Source organism: Macaca fascicularis, chromosome 15 (assembly GCF_037993035.2).
Source record: "Macaca fascicularis isolate 582-1 chromosome 15, T2T-MFA8v1.1".
Classification (NCBI taxonomy): Eukaryota; Metazoa; Chordata; class Mammalia; order Primates; family Cercopithecidae; genus Macaca; species Macaca fascicularis.
The window spans coordinates 123,103,082-123,119,378 of record NC_088389.1 but is presented as its reverse complement, the minus strand read 5'-3'; the positions used below and the strand labels follow the sequence as shown (position 1 = coordinate 123,119,378).

The window sequence follows — 16,297 nt, the reverse complement described above, 5'->3', positions numbered from 1 at the left end:
CAGCAGGGCATAGGCCCTGAGGGTGTGCAGTGATTAGGGCTGCTGCGGTTGGCTTAGCATGCCAGTACTGAAGGATACTGCCCTCGGTGCCAGCAGCGGTAGGAATGAGAGGTCAGAGATCGCTGAGGCCCTAGGGGTCCAGGGAGGAGCTTGGCTTGGAGTCAGGGTGGCGAGTCTCAGATTCTGAAGCGGCAGTACATGATCTCATTTCCTCCCACAAGGAGCCCTCTGGTCAGTGGGAGGAGGGGCTGTGTGGCTGGAGAGATGTATCCTTGGCTGCCCCAGCTGCCATCTGTCTGGCCCCTCTATTCCTGAAAAGCGTGTGCAGGTGCTTTCTCCCTAGCCCAGCACATTCCACTCCTTGTCTCTTCCAACAGACCTATCTCTGGTGGCAGAGGCCAAAGAGGGCTGGGTGGCCCTGCTGGCTTCAGGTGAGACTGGAAATGAGCACAGCAAGTTAAAGATGCTGCAGGTCTTGTGGGGAAGAGAGGATTTCTGTGGTTCTGTTTGTGCTTCAGGAGGAAATCCTGACACTCCCTGCACACCCCTCAGCCTTCCCTCTCTCTCCTGAGGGTCCCTGCCTGGGTGCCTGGGCATGCTGTGTCCCCCATGCCCGTGTCCCTGCCCTGGCTTGCTGCAGAGCTGTAGGAACCATCCCAGGTCCTCGCCTTGGGTACCTGGTTGGGGTGGAGCATCTCTAGGACTGACCTTGTCTCACCACCACCAGTCCCAGCCGTGCACAACTCTTGTCTTCTGCTGCCTGCTGTTCTGAGCCACTGTGCCAAGCTCCTCCATGCTCCCCTACCCCCCAACATGGCTTTGCCCAATCACTGCCCAAGGCTCACATCTCATGGGTCAGAAAGGGTACATTTGACGATAAAACAACCTTCATTGTATCCTTTGACCCACCACCCTGCTACCCTCAACAGCCCTTCCCCTTTTTCCTCCCTTGTGTCAACTGGTTGTCCACCTCCACACCCCAACACACCATGAGGACCTGTGAAGCTTTACAGTAACAAACATACTTGGCATGTGTTGGACAGTTCTGATTGCCTCAGACCTGGTCCTTCTGGTGACCCTACTGGTATCTTGTCAGATGTGAAGAAACAGAGGTTTGCAAGGTTCCACCATGTGCCTAAGGTGTCCTGGCTGGTAGAGGAGAGGTGCTTTTCAGATCTTGACTCTAATCGCTGTGTATGTGTGGGCCCCACATGTGGGCAGGTCCTCCAGCTTCTCTGCTGCTCGTGAGAGCATCTTTCCTGCCCCGGCCCCTGGCAGGTGGGGGAGCTTCTGAGGACTGACCTGGATGGGGCCTTAGTGGGGACGTGGCTCCATTTCCCAGATGGGGAATCAGAGGCCCAGAGAGCCACAGGAGGCCTGGGGTCAGAGCCAGGTCTCACACACACACCAAGATCTTTCTTCATATTTGCCCCAAGAAGGAGTAGGGTGAAGGGGCTGGCCTAGGCCGTCAAGGCAGAGATGAGAGTGTCCTGGGGTTGAGGTCTGGTGGGGACAGGAGAGACGGCAGCCGACCCCCTGCGGAGTGGCTCCTTGAAGCAGGCAGTTGTCACACCGTGCTTGCTGATGAGCCGTCTGAGGTGTGGGGATCCCATAGAAGGGGAGCTGAGATGGGACCCTGGTGGTCAGCTACAGGCCTGTGCTCCCACCTCCTTCATCTGGGCTGCTCGGCCACACACAGCAGAGTTTGTCCCCTGTACTCCTTTGGGCTGACATCAGACAGGCTCACTGGGAGAAGGTGCTTACTTGAGGGAAAACTAAACCCCATGGCGACCAGTCAGCCTGTTTGAGCCCTTGGCAATTGGGCGTGTGCTGGATGGAGGTGCTACGTGGCAGGCCAGATGAGCCTGGCTGCCTACGCCCAGTGGTGTGGGCATGAAAGCACAGTGTTTGTGTCCTACAGCATCAGCAGAGATGGTGCCATAGTCACCCACGGCATGGTATGGCCAGGCCAGCATTTGACATGGGTGTGCCTCTGTGTTCTGGGTTTGGCAATGGTGCAAGGCAGAACTAGTACACCTTGCCTGGGCCAGGTGGTGAAGGACCCTGAGGACTCACATGGGCACTGCCAAGGGAACAGAAATCTCGTGTGTGCCTCTGGGGGACCCTAATGCTATGAGGCATCCAGCCAGGCTCTCTGCTTCAGTCTTTAGTTGGGCATGGCACTGTCTCTCTGCCCAGGCACATGGAAGCTTCTTGGCCCTCTCTTCCCACTGCCTGGAGCACCTTCTAGGTTTGTTGATCTTGACTGGCAGGCCTGCGAGAGTTGCTGGGACTTAGACCTTCCCCTCAGCTTCCACTCCACCTGAGGAGCCAGCTGGGTGACTGCGTTGAATCAGGTGGCACATGTTTGCACACCTGTTGCAGACTGCTTGCTTGCTGGTTAGCAAGGAAAAAGCAGGAATTGGAGAAACTTTTCTGGCATAGAGGTGCCCAAGTCCCCAGCTGGGGTGTGGAGAGCCTGGGTGTGACTTGGCTTGTGTAGCTCCCCTAGGCACACTCGTGGGGAGCGCTGCACTCGCTGCAGTCTCACTAACAGGAGAGAGGCTGGAGAGCCTGCCCACTCCCCATCCACTCCTCGTGTAGCCACTGTGGGGCCTGGCCCTGGTGGTGGCTGTGCTGGTGCAGCTTTCTCTCCCTTCATCCCAGCATGCAGCTTGCTCACTTTCTCCTCTGGTACGAGGCTTTGCCAGGCCTTCTCTTCCTCCCTGTATGGTATCTCTGTTTCTTTTGGTGTCAGCTTTCTGTCACTTACTTGGATCACTTACAATGAGAGGACTATGTCTGTGTCCATTTGCTGTAGATTTTAAGTGTAATCTTTGTGAATAATAAGCATTTGTCAGTAGTACTTGCTCTATATCGCTGACTCTCTTCCCCTCTCTGTTGCATTCCTTTTTTCCTTTGTTTTGGGGAGGGATGTCCTATTTCATTTTGCTAACCCAGTATGACTGTTTTGTGTGTACTTGCGTGGGATCTTGGAATCTTGTCTATAAAGCATGTTCCATTCAGATGAGCACACACATGTGACCAGGAGAAACCATAGCATGAGCCAAGAGAACAGTGCAAGAGGTGGACGAAGCTGTGGGGCCTGCAAGATGGACAGGGCTTCTGGCTGAGAGTCCAGGAGGGCTTTGGAGCAGGGGTGGTGGTGGTCTGGGGAGCCAGGCCTTTGCAGATACACAGGGAGGCAGCTGGGTCAGCAGAGTACAGGGAGGAGATAGAGAGTTTGTCAAGGGGATGATTTTGTCCCTGGGGGACATTGGCAATGTCTGGAGAGGAGATGGCTGTGTCTGGTGGGCAGAGGTCAGGGATATGCTAAACATGTAATATACAGGCCAGCTCCCATCACAAAGAAGAAACATCCCTGAATGTTGCTAGGGCAGCGGCTGAGGGGCCCAGGTCCCTGGCTTATGGCAGCAAGTTGGAATTCTGCCTTGATTGCATCCTGTTCGCCCCAACCCTGCACAAGCCTCTCCCATGACATCTCTTGGCTCCTTATGGGCAACTTACAACCCAAACTAAATTTTAACAGCTTTATTGAGATAATTTATGTCTCATATAGTTCACCCACATAAGGTGTACAATTCAGTATATTTTATTAGAGTCACATATATGTGCACCATTCCACAATCTTAGAACAGTTCATTGCTCCAAAAAGAAAACCTGTTTCAGTCACTCCCCATCCCCCTCCCCAGCTCCTGGCAGCCACTAACCTACTTTCTGTCTCTATGAATTTGCCTATTCTGGACATTTCATGGAAATAGAATCATACAATGCATGGCCTCTCGTGACAGGCGTTCTTTCACTCAGCAGACTGTGTTCACGGGTCATTCATGTTGTAGCATGTGTCAATACGTCATTCCTTATTGTGGCTGAACAACATTCCATTGTGGAGAGACCACATTTTGTTTATTCATTCGTCAGTCGATGAACACTTGGGCTGCTTCCACCTTTTGGCAAAATGAACGCTGCTGCTGTGAACATTTGTGGACCAGTTTCTCTGTGGGCATGTGTGCATTTCTCTGGGGTCGACACTCTGTGTTTAACAGTTTCAGCACCTGCAGGCTGTTTGCCACAGCACTATACCATTTATATGCCCACCTGCACACTACTGTGTACGTGTCCAATAATAGAAGGCAGGAACTACTTTTAACCCCATTTTAATGTAAAGATGAAGAAGCCAAGGGTTGGAGCAGGTAGTCACTTGTCAGGGGTTCCCAGCTGAGAAGGGCTGAGGGGATTTACTCTGGAAACTTTGTAGTCCGCCATGCACTCTGGCACACTGCTCTGGGCTCCTTCTCCTTTCCAGGCAGTCATACTAGCACCTGCAAGCCTGGGCTCTTGAGTTCTGGCTGTGTGGCTAGCCATGGTGTGCCTGCCTGTTCTGAGCCCCTCTCGTGCCCTGTGGAGGCTGCTCACACCTGCCTTTCCCTCTCCCTCAACAGATCAACCAGAATGTGGAGATCCAGCGTGGCCGCCTGCGGGATGACATCAAGGAGTACAAATTCCGGGAAGCTCGCCTGCTGCAGGACTACTCAGAGCTGGAGGAGGAGAACATCAGCCTGCAGAAGCAAGTGTCTGTGCTCAGACAGAACCAGGCGAGTCTTGGGCCTGTGGGGTGGAGGTGGCACGCGGGTTAACTGGGCCTCGAGGCCTCTCCCTGTTGAGAAGGGTTCCTGTCTCATTCCGCACACCTGAGGCCCAGGGCCAGCTTTCCCACTGGGGAGGCAGAGGGTACACTTGGTGGGACCCAGACCCTCCAAAAGATGAAACTCTGGCTGCAGTGTTTGCTAACATTGGCCAGGCTGAGGTGTCCCAGCCAACAAAAATGAAAACAAAAATCTGAGAGGTGATGAAGAGATTACACTGGAAAACCCCAGACTGGACTTTGAGACTCTTTCCCCCATCGCGTGCTGACCATGAGGCCTGCAGTATTCCCGTGTCTCTGCCTGTGACAGGGACGAGGAAGGTCCTCTCTCTGATGGGGATGAACAGACACCCCTCTGTCTCTTATGAGGTCTCAGAGGGACCCCTCTCTGACAGGGATGAGCAGGGTCTCTGCCTGTGACAGAGATGAATGAGGAGGGTCCCTTCTTTCTGTGATGTGACTAAATTATCACGTGCTCTGCTGTTCTGCTGCCACTCAAGGCCTGAACTTGCTCTTCTGTCTCCAAGAGCCACAATCCTGCATGGTGGGGAATGGGAGTCTTTTCTCTCAGGAAACCCCAAAACTTCCCCCAGAATGCCATGGATGTCTTCCTTGCTTTCCTCAAATCCTCTACCACCAAAATCCTCTGAGTCTCACCATCAGGGAATGTGGTATTTGTGCCCGGAGGAGGAAGCTCATGTGTTTGTGCAGAGCTCCTAGCCTGGTCCCTCTGTGACAGCTCGTGCACATGAACAGTCTTAGCCGCTGTCTACATTGTAAGTACCATTTGGTCGTTGGTGCTGCTGTTGGCAGAGCCCAGCGCACAGTGGCCTTAGGAGAAGCGACACTGAGGCTTGAGGCGACCCTGTCCTCGGGTTGGCGCTCAGTGGAGTCTGAGTCTCTCCCTGTCTGGGATTCCTCACCTCCCCATTTGTGTGCTGAGACCGAGGGCTCCACCCACCACCTGTGAGCACACCTTGGATGTGGTAGTAGGTGTCCCTTCCGACCCAAGACCGCAGAGATGTGCTCAGCACTTCCTGTTACTGGTTTGTTTCTGATTTTTTTGCCCAAATATTACAGAAAAATAAGAAATCGTTTTAGAAATTGCCCACAAATTCTGAACCTCCACATCAGGCATCATTTTCTATCTACTTTTGCCTTGTCCACCTGCAAATACGATTTTCATGGAGACAAGACTTTGATGTTGCTTTTCCCACCTACCTTCGAGCTCCTCCAGGTCTGGGTGTCATGTGCGTGTGGAGGTTTAGTAGCTGAGATGTTCTGCCTTGGGAGTTTGTGTTCCTTCATTTTGAAATATGATTAGAAGTCATGATCACAGCGCACATTGAAATGCATTTTTATGTATCTTAAGATATTTAGTTAACTGTTAATGTTAATTAAATAACTTTATAAAATTTTAAATCAGCATGCACTTGGTAATATTTGTGAATGACTTAATACAAGGTTGGCAGCCTTCTATGGGTGGATGTGTGTTGTTCTTGGTGCATCTCCACATGTACAGTCCTGGCTTGGGGCCACCTCAGACATTTGTGTTGCCTTCCCAATGTCTGCTAATCCCAAGGTGGGTGGGTTGGGCTGAGGCTTTCGTTGCATTCACATCTCATGCCCTGGAATCTTGTTAGCATCCACATCTTTGAGCAGGGGAAGTAGTCTTGGCCTGGACGGGCTCCCTCCCTTCCCAGGATGGCACTTCACCTGGCGTTTCACCTTGTGCTTCATGGGTGGCTGGAGTTGGTGTGCTGATGTGTTTTCTTCATTTATGGGGCCTAAAAGGAGCTTCCATGTTGCCTTGACGCAAGAGCGTTGACTTCTTTTCCCAGGTGGAGTTTGAGGGCCTCAAGCATGAGATCAAGCGTCTGGAGGAGGAGACCGAGTACCTCAACAGCCAGCTGGAGGATGCCATCCGCCTCAAGGAGATCTCAGAGCGGCAGCTGGAGGAGGCACTGGAGACGCTGAAGACGGAGCGCGAGCAGAAGAACAGCCTGCGCAAGGAGCTGTCACACTACATGAGCATCAATGATTCCTTCTACACCAGCCACCTGCACGTCTCACTGGATGGCCTCAAGTTCAGTGACGATGCTGCTGAGCCCAACAACGATGCCGAGGCCCTGGTCAATGGCTTTGAGCACGGCGGTCTGGCCAAGCTGCCACTGGACAACAAGACCTCCACGCCCAAGAAGGAGGGCCTTGCACCGCCCTCCCCTAGTCTCGTCTCCGACCTACTCAGTGAGCTCAACCTCTCCGAGATCCAGAAGCTGAAGCAGCAGCTTATGCAGGTGAGCAGGCAGCGGGGCCTTCGGCACACTGTGCCCACTCCAGCCCTGCAGGGCTCACTGAGCAGTGCCTGCCTGACTCTGCTGATGTTAACGTCCCCTTTTCCTTACATTGATTTTATCTCCTGCTTCCTTACCATAAATGGAACTCCAGGAGCACACATAGAAGAGTCCCAGAGAAGTGGTTTCCTGGCACTACAGCACCCACATTGCTCCCCTGTTACCTACATGGTGTCAGGGTGAAGTGATGAGACACTGGCCCCACATGTGGTCCCTGCACGCAGGCCAGGTGTCAGAGGGGCCCACCAGGGTCATACATGGGCTCATCTCCTGGGACGTGGACCCTGTTGATCCAAGGCAACAGAGTCCCGTCCTCTGAAGCAGAGGGCTAGGGCACTAATATTCCCGACTACACACCCAGCCAGCCTAGAGCTCCACTTTCTGAGCCCAGATCCCTTGTAGCATGAGTGGGGAAAGAGCCTGCGTTGAGGGTGACCACCATTACTGGTGACGGGCAGTGTTCTGAGGGCCCAGCATGAGTTCCATCCTTTCCACACCCTGTGGGTCTCTGTCCACCTCACTGACAGCATGACCAAGGAACCTGGGGCTCACAGCCTGCCCTGACGTGGGGTGGGATGTCACTGGGCCATCCTGGGGGTCCTCCAAGCTCTCGGAGTCCATAGCAACTGACGTGGTGTCCTGCTGCCTGTGCCTTTGCAGATGGAGCGGGAAAAGGCGGGCCTGCTGGTGACGCTGCAGGACACACAGAAGCAGCTGGAGCACACGCGGGGATCCCTGTCAGAACAGCAGGAGAAGGTGACCCGCCTCACAGAGAATCTGAGTGCCCTGCGGCGCCTGCAGGCCGGCAAGGAGCGGCAGACGGCCCTGGACAATGAGAAGGACCGTGACAGCCATGAGGATGGCGACTACTACGAGGTGGACATCAACGGGCCCGAGATCTTGGCCTGCAAGTACCACGTGGCCGTGGCTGAGGCTGGTGAGCTCCGTGAGCAGCTCAAGGTGCTGCGCAGCACGCACGAGGCTCGTGAGGCCCAGCATGCTGAGGAGAAGGGCCGCTACGAGGCTGAGGGCCAGGCGCTCATGGAAAAGGTCTCCCTGCTGGAGAAGGCCAGCCGCCAGGACCGCGAGCTACTGGCCCGGCTGGAGAAGGAGCTGAAGAAGGTGAGCGACGTCGCTGGTGAGACGCAGGGCAGCCTGAGTGTGGCCCAGGATGAGCTGGTGACCTTCAGTGAGGAGCTGGCCAATCTCTACCACCATGTGTGCATGTGCAACAATGAGACGCCCAACCGTGTCATGCTGGACTACTACCGCGAGGGCCAGGGCGGGGCCGGCCGCACCAGCCCCGGGGGCCGCACCAGCCCTGAGGGGCGTGGCCGCCGCTCACCCATCCTTCTACCCAAGGGGCTGCTGGCTCCTGAGGCCGGCCGAGCCGATGGCGGGAGCGGGGACAGTAGCCCCTCACCTGGCTCCTCACTGCCATCACCCCTGAGTGACCCACGCCGGGAGCCCATGAACATCTACAACCTGATTGCTATCATCCGCGACCAGATCAAGCACCTGCAGGCAGCCGTGGACCGCACCACGGAGCTGTCACGCCAGCGCATTGCTTCTCAGGAGCTGGGCCCTGCTGTGGACAAGGACAAGGAGGCGCTCATGGAGGAGATCCTCAAGCTGAAGTCGCTGCTCAGCACCAAGCGGGAGCAGATCACCACGCTGCGCACTGTGCTCAAGGCCAACAAGCAGGTGAGACGCCAGGCGGCAGGGCCACTTGTCACCCACTGCTGGCCTCAGGGTGTTTCCCCTTGGCCTCCTTCCTACCCCTGCCACGGGGCCCCCCAGGCCTACGTCACCACCAGGCAAAGCCAGCCCACAGTAGCTTGGCCGCCTGCCCTCCCCTGCTCAGGGCCCCCAGCTGGGAGGGTGGAGCAGGCAGGTGGGCATGAGGGCCCCTCAGCAGAGCCACTCAGCCAGTGAGAAATGCCGCTGCCATTCACTCACTGTGACTGCCTCATAGTGCTTCCTGATGCTGGCGGGAAAACGTGTGAGAGCCGTAGTCTGAGCTGTGGAGAGTGATTGTGGGGCTTTGTGGGGGTCCCGTAGGCAGGTTTGGGGGCAGTCCCTCCTCTGCCAGTCAGAATCAGCAGGTGGGACTCCCCATGGCGTAGCTGCTGGAGTCCATCCCCAGGGTTTGTCAGAGGGAGGGGCCTCCCAGGAGCTCTCTTCCCAGGCACCGCCACCACTTCAGACCAGGGCTCCCCGTCCTACTCCCAGAGCACCTCTAGGATGACTTCACGCCTCTCACTTTTCTACCCTACACATCTGTACCCCAGACAGCCGAGGTGGCCCTTGCCAACCTGAAGAGCAAGTATGAGAATGAGAAGGCCATGGTTACCGAGACCATGATGAAGCTGCGCAATGAGCTCAAGGCCCTCAAGGAGGACGCAGCCACCTTCTCCTCGCTGCGTGCCATGTTTGCCACCAGGTAACCGTGCTGCTGTCGGGCCCTCCCCTTCCCTGAGGCCAGCTGTCCTCAGCACTTGCTCTGAAACCCTTAGCCTCTCACTGCCTTATACTGAGGCCTGCAGCCCTGCCTAGTCAGTGGCTGTGCCCAGCTCCATTGGGGCCAACATGGTACAAGGTTGGGGAAGCATGGCCCCTGGCACATCTCTGGCATACTGGTGCTCAAGTTGGTGACAAGAAAGGGTGAGGCGATATGGGGGCCACATGGGGTTGGTTTCCTCCGAGGTCACCTCAGTTTCCTTCGAGGTCACGCAAGCAGGTGCTGGAGCGTAGCGCATGCCTGGCAGGTGACCACATGTGGCCGGGGATAGCAGAGCGTGTGTGATCCTTTTTCTGTTCCTTTCACACCTAGCCCAGCCCCCAGGAGCCTGGTTCTGTGGCGCTGATTCGATTTTGCTGTGATTGAAAGCACAGCAGGCCCAGGCTTGCCTCTGCTTTGCATATATGGAGACTGAGGGCAGAGGGGCTGAGGAGAGCAGATCCTGGAGTGGATGGGCCAGAGTTGCAGAGCTTCAGGGGGTGCTTGGGCTCCCACCCCTTGGATCCAACATTTCCAGGGACTTACTTGGGGCCAACAGGTGACAGAGGAGTCCTGGCCTTTTCTCTCATGAGGTATTCGCCCCCAAGAACTTGGCCATATGGCACAAGTATGCATTTATGTTTGTAGAATCAGAAGGAGGATTACCCTCCTGGCTGGAGCAGGTCACTGCTGGGGTCCACAGTTCGGGTCCCACTTCTGTGCATAGCCCTGTACCTCTGCGTCATTGTGACCACTGGGTACTCACCTCCCATCCTCCACTTTGCCAATCTGGGGAAGGTGAGGAGAGGGCCTTGGGGCTTGGAGGAGACCAGCTTTCCTTCCTCCTCCGCGGTGGGTCTCTTAGTAGTGGGCTCTGGGTGGGCTGCCCCTGGTGGGTGCACACCCCTCCCTGGCTGGGAGTCAGACCCCAAGGCTGGGAATCGAGGCTCCCTAGGTGTTCATGGGCCTCTGTGGGGCAGGTCCTGGTTCCAGCATCTTCCCAGGTGCTCCCTGACAGGTGCCCCCATCTGTCTTTCATCTTCCAGAGATGGGTAGTGCCACCTGCTGGGTCATATTGGGATAGCACCATGGGGCCAGCCCTGCATGGGGGACAGCCAGGCCCACCATGGGCGCAGCAGATAACCTAGATGTTTCCTTTTTGTGGGTGAGCAAGCTGAGGATCTGAGCTGGACAGGGTGGGAACTGCACATAGGGCCTGCTTCTCTCAAGCCTGGTGCCAGGCACTCCCAGTTTCTCGGTATCCCTGCAGGCCCTGCCAGGGCGGGGTATGGACTAGGAAGAGGCCCAGGGTTTCTCTGGAGGCGTCTTGTCTTTCTGGGGCTTGGGAAAAAATTCCACAGTTTCTCAGCATCTGGCATGTAAACCCTACCTTTTAAAATTTGTTTTATTTTAAAAGTTAACTTTTCAGATGGAGCCAAGATTTTGAACCTGCAAGGATCACAGCTCAGTGTGTGTCCTCAAAAGGGTGGGCAGCAGAGTCCTTGGAGAGGGTGCTATCCAAGGGCCAGTTCCTGGCAGGTGGGGACAGGCAGGGTGGGGTGCGTGTGGGCAGGGTGGGGCTGCGCTCAGTGCCTGCACAGCCTTACCACCCTGGGAGCCCCGGGGTTTAACCCGCCCTGTGTCTCTACCAAGCCCCACCCATATGGGACATGTGGAGGAAGGGCATCCAGGGACACATCACACCCTCCCACAGCTCCGCACCGGGTTTTGGGATGAAGCTATCGATGGCATCCACACACATGGTTCCTTGGCTCCGGTCAGTGCTCAGCACAGACTGACGAAGCATCGACCTTGGGAACAAGCCCAGTCCTGCTTAGGTTTACGTCCACACCCTAGAAGCCATGGCATCTCCATGTCTTGATGCCCCAGGCCACCTCGAGGCCTTTTAAGTGGGGAGCGCACCTCCTAGAAGCAGCCCAGTCACTGAGGGGCATAGCCTCTCTGTAAGCACTACATGCTGCTGAATGAGCACAGCAGCCCCTCCCGTACAAAACCACAAAACTCAAGCCAGCCTCATAGGGCTGCCCTGCCTGGGCCCAAGCCTCCCTCTCACCCTTATCAGGGATTTGTCCGAGCAAAGCCTGTGCTAAAATAAGCCAGAATAATTCTCCCCCACCCCCACCCTCCAGTCCAGAGGCCACACCGAAGGATGGCTCTGGTGCAGGCCTCTCAAAGGGCTGCACAGGCTCTGCCCTGCTCTCCTCTGCTCGGCTCTGCCCACTCCTCAGTCATGTTTTTGGTACCCACAGGTGTGACGAGTACATCACACAACTGGATGAGATGCAGCGGCAGCTGGCGGCCGCCGAGGACGAGAAGAAGACGCTGAACTCGCTGCTGCGCATGGCCATCCAGCAGAAGCTGGCACTGACCCAGCGGCTGGAGCTGCTCGAGCTGGACCATGAGCAGACCCGGCGTGGCCGCACCAAAGCTGCCCCGAAGGCCAAGCCAGCCACCCCGAGCGTAAGTCACGCCTGCGCCTGTGCCAGCGACAGGGCCGAGGGCACCGGGCTGGCCAACCAGGTGTTCTGCAGCGAGAAGCACAGCATTTACTGTGATTAGGGGCTGTGGGGCGCCGCACGCTGCAGCTAACATCTGCTTCACCTCAACTAACCCAGCAGCAGCGGAACAGCGGCGCTAGGTCAATCTTAACGTGACTAATGCACAGAGGGTAGGATTCTAGCTGAGGCGCCATGGGGCGTGTGCATCAGCAGGACACTTGTGAGAGCTTTGTGTCGCTTCTCACTCCTCAAAGCCCCCTCAGGAGCACCCAGTCCTCAGCTGCTCTCGTAGGTGGGGGTCAGAGGTGGGGATAGAGCTGCACATTCTTGCAGCAGATGTGTGATGAAAGCATCTTCTAAGCCCTGGGCACCCTTGGGGAAACCCAAGTGAAGGAGTCCTGGTCCTGCTCCCTCAGCACCCAAATGGGGCAGAACCTGAGTTGAAACTTGCATGTTCCTCGCATGTGTCTAATGTCAGCGCTAGAAAGCAGTTTTAGGAGGTTCCAGCTTGCCGTATAGGTACTGCTTCAGAGGACGGCTCTGCACTTGGCATAGTTTCATGGAAAGGATTATGTTGTAGTTTATGCACTATCTCACTGCAAATCATATTCAGGACAGAAGTGCAGAATTTCTTCCCCAAGCCCAGAGAAGAGCAGCCCTGAGCCCCTGTATTCTGCTGGCCAGACACACATGGCAGAGACACAGCTGACCATAACCCAGGAATCCAGAGCTCGGTTTTACATTTCTGAGATCAGGATGCTTGTCTAGTGGCCTGTGTGGTGACAAATGGGCAGGGCCCAAGGCCCCAGGTTTTCATTTTTCATGAGAAAAGCTGTCCAAGTGCCTGGCCAGACCTTGGTCCTCAGTGCAGAGCCTGTCCTTTTGTACTTGGGGTGACCTCAGCAGCCAATTATCTGGCTGTCCTTAGGGGGTTCAGTCCCAAAGACATGGGGCTTTGAAAACCCTAGCCTGAAGTCTGAGCCACCAGGGGCTTGGCTGGGTTGGACACCCACAGTTGTAGCCAGAGCCTAGCCTGGTGCTGGGAAAGCTTTGCATGGGGCCAGGGCCAATTGTCAGGATTCACAGGTAGGAGATGTTTAGGTCTCTTTATTTAGTGCAATTTGGGGAATGGCAACAGAGAAAGAGGAAAGGTAGCTGTAGGGCTCTCCCATTTCCAGAGGCTCCATCCACACCAGAGCTTTGGCATCAGGCCGCCTGCCTTCCCACATTCTGAGCAGAACTTTTATCAGTATTTTTCTCCCGATCACCCCGTGGAACCAGCTGGACTTGAGGCTGCAGTCTTCTCCCCTGCAGGCTGCTTGCCTTGTCTCATGCGGAAGAGGCATTCGAGTTACCTGGTGAGAGACCGTGTTGCCCCCTCCCACAGCTGTCTACCCTGCGTGCTCTTCCCTTTGGTGCCGAGTATGTCTCGGTCCTCTCCAGACTCCAGGACAGGCCCATGTTATGTTCCCTGCGTGTTCATCCTGGGCCCAGATCCCCCTGCCCCAGCAAGACTCGCAGTGGGATGACTGCTGGCATGCTCACCCTGCACGTGCTTTGCCCTCTCCTTGCAAGCCTGGCACACAGCTTCTCTCCATACTCCTAAGGGGCTTTGCAGACACTCAAGCCACTGGGCTCCCCCTAACACACGCAGGTCTTCTCTTCTGCCAACTAACGTGCTCGCACCCTCCCAGCACGTGGAGAGCTTCAGTTGTCAGATAAACAGGAAGCGACTGATGACCGCTTTCTAACGCTCTCTTTTCTCCCGTTTTCAGCTGTAGAGTAGCTGCCAGGAGGACTTGGCCACCCAGCCCTGTCACACTGCAGCCCCCTCCCCTTCCCTCTCGTGGCCCACAAGGAGGAAGGAAGGGCAACCTAAAAGCCCACTTAGAAACTTTTTGGATATACCACTGCAATTCTTTTCAAAATAGCATTCCCCAAGTTTTTAATGGGAGGAAAAAAAGCTTTAATGTTGAGCATGCTGCGAGCTGCTGCGTGGAAAGGCCTCTGTGTGGGCCGAAGACCCTTCTTCCCTGGCTGCCAGGCTCGCCAGGAGCCCGCTGGAAACGCCCACCACGGGGCTCCTTGTTACACATGTTCTTTTTTTATCCGATCAACCTGTGCACTTTTGATATTTTGATATTATATTTGCTTCCTTAATTCCTCGCATAGAGACGGTCTCAGGTGCCGTGGTCTATGCTCGTGGTCCTGTAGCTGTCCGCCTCAGCTCCCACTGTGTTTGTCTGGTGTCAGCACGAGGCAGAGCTGTGTGCTCCGTAGCGTGTAGCTTTAGACTCGGAGATGAGTGCTTTGACCCAGCAAGGAGCCCGGCTACGTGTATCCACGCTGTGGTTCAGCAGCCTTTAGATCATACGGCATTGTGGTTCATGTTTGAAATTACAGATTTTAAATGCCATGTTCATTAAGAAATCCAGGGTATTCAGATTCTGGGGTTTTTCATATTGTATTATTATTATTCTTAGGAATAGTTCAATGTAACAAGAAGAAAACTTGACCTTTGCTCTGGTTAAAACAGTAATAGGCACTTGAAAAAAAAAAGATAAATTATTGAATGAGTAGTATTACCTACAAATTCCAGAATTTTCTGGGTTTTAGGACATTGTGAAGCATGACTGATTAACAGAATTTTATACAACTGTACCAATAAAATTCCAAATTGGAATTGTTTTGTTACTCTGGTTGTTGTGCCAAATTGTGGTACACTTAGAAAATTCTACAGTCGTCGATTTTTAGGGTGTTCTCTTTCAACACCTTTTTGTTAGTAATCATTGCCAGTAGTGCCTTCATCAGTTAAGGGAGGTGTCCCAGCGTAGATCATTCTTGAAAGCGAGCAGGGAAGAGCTAGTGGGCATGCCGAAGGCCAGCGTGGACAGCAGGTGAGGCAGGCGCTCCTCACACCCGGACCTGGGCATCTTCATTGAGGGAAAGAAAACAGTCATTGTGCAAAATTCTGTTAGTCAGTGATTCTTTACTTGCAAATTCAGGGGCTTAGAAAATGAAAGCAAACACAAAACCTTGAGTGTGCTTTGGGAACCAAATGGACCTTCTGGGACAAGCTGAGCAAGCTGTATGAACGCCACGTTTGTGAAGAGCTGAGGGTGTCAGGAGGGCCGACGCTCTGTTGGCATGCGCAGTAGGGGACGAGGGTTAGCCATAGTATTCTTTGCAAATGTGAAAGCGAGACATTATATCTTCTCTTGCTTGGTGTAACTAATCACTGTTAATTTCAGGAAACAGAACTCATTAAAACTCCTTAGTAAACCAGGTCTACATCCTGTTTTGTTTGCTGAGTGAGGTTCGTGGGAGTGGTCAAATTGGTACTCTTGGAGGAAGAAAAACTGTCCTTCCTTCTCCAAAAAAGGAAAAATTATAATAATATAAATGACAAAAATAAAAGAATTCTGTTTCCTGGAATAAGCATTTCTTATTCCTAGTTGTAGGGACTCCTATTTTTACCTTCCGTTACAGTGTTGATTCATAAGAAATATTGTTACATTTGAGATAACTTCATCTGTATGGGGTATTTATTTGCAACGATGTCTGAGTACTGTATTTTTTCTGTGCATTACCTTAGTGTCAGAATGTTGGTCTTTATTTTAAAGTCATATGCATGTTCTCCTGCCAAGGAACCTTTACACAGACCCAAACAAAAAAATAGTAATAATTAAATGCCTTCAATTTCTGAGAAAATGAGGCAGAGCATGGAAAAGGAATAGGAAGGAGAAATTAATTGAGATTTTCAGGACACAGACATGTGATGTGAATGCCTACAAAGCCAGTGCGCATAGGAACAGTGGGCCTGGGTAAAGAGTCACATTGGTAGGACCAATAAAGAATAATAAAAAGACAAAGCACATGTTTGTTCTCTGTGGTTGTTCTGACTCCGTGCTCCAGATGACTGTGGTTTAAGCAAGGCACAGTAATTCCACTGCCTCAGACAACAACAGCAATAAAGCCAGCCTCGCAAGTAACCCTGGTAGTGGGAGCTGGAAGCAGCCTGGGGTCCACCTTCAGGAGAGGGGGGAGGGGTCACGTATATGTGGGAAGGCTGTCACTCCATCCCTGAAGCAGGAATGTGTTCAAGGACCCAGAAGATGAGGGTAGAGAAAGGGTAGAGTTGGTGTCTGGGTGCCTGTGCCAATCAAATACACCACCAGGCAGAAGTGAGCCAGGCCACACTGGGCCATGCGACATTTGTGGGAGTGGAGATCACAGACAGTGCCCCCTGGACAGAGGC

The 16,297-nt window shown here is 54.0% G+C and overlaps 1 protein-coding gene across 4 annotated transcripts in view; it reads left to right on the top strand.

Annotated features, from left to right (window-relative positions):
- Positions 1 to 15,916, top strand: part of BICD2 (BICD cargo adaptor 2) — a 48,573-nt gene extending 32,657 nt beyond the window's left edge. For 2 of the 4 annotated variants that reach the window (XM_005582258.5, XM_045372978.3), the window contains exons 3-8: positions 4,464 to 4,616; positions 6,508 to 6,963; positions 7,681 to 8,724; positions 9,312 to 9,463; positions 11,791 to 12,001; positions 13,815 to 15,916. In XM_005582258.5, the coding sequence (XP_005582315.1) occupies positions 4,464 to 4,616; positions 6,508 to 6,963; positions 7,681 to 8,724; positions 9,312 to 9,463; positions 11,791 to 12,001; positions 13,815 to 13,820 (2,022 nt within the window). In that variant the 3' untranslated portion in view covers positions 13,821 to 15,916. Of the gene's footprint in view, positions 1 to 4,463; positions 4,617 to 6,507; positions 6,964 to 7,680; positions 8,725 to 9,311; positions 9,464 to 11,790 lie in introns of all 4 variants that reach the window. The other 2 variants (XM_005582257.5, XM_045372977.3) reach the window with 1 other exon arrangement.
- The last annotated feature ends 381 nt before the right edge of the window (positions 15,917 to 16,297 follow it).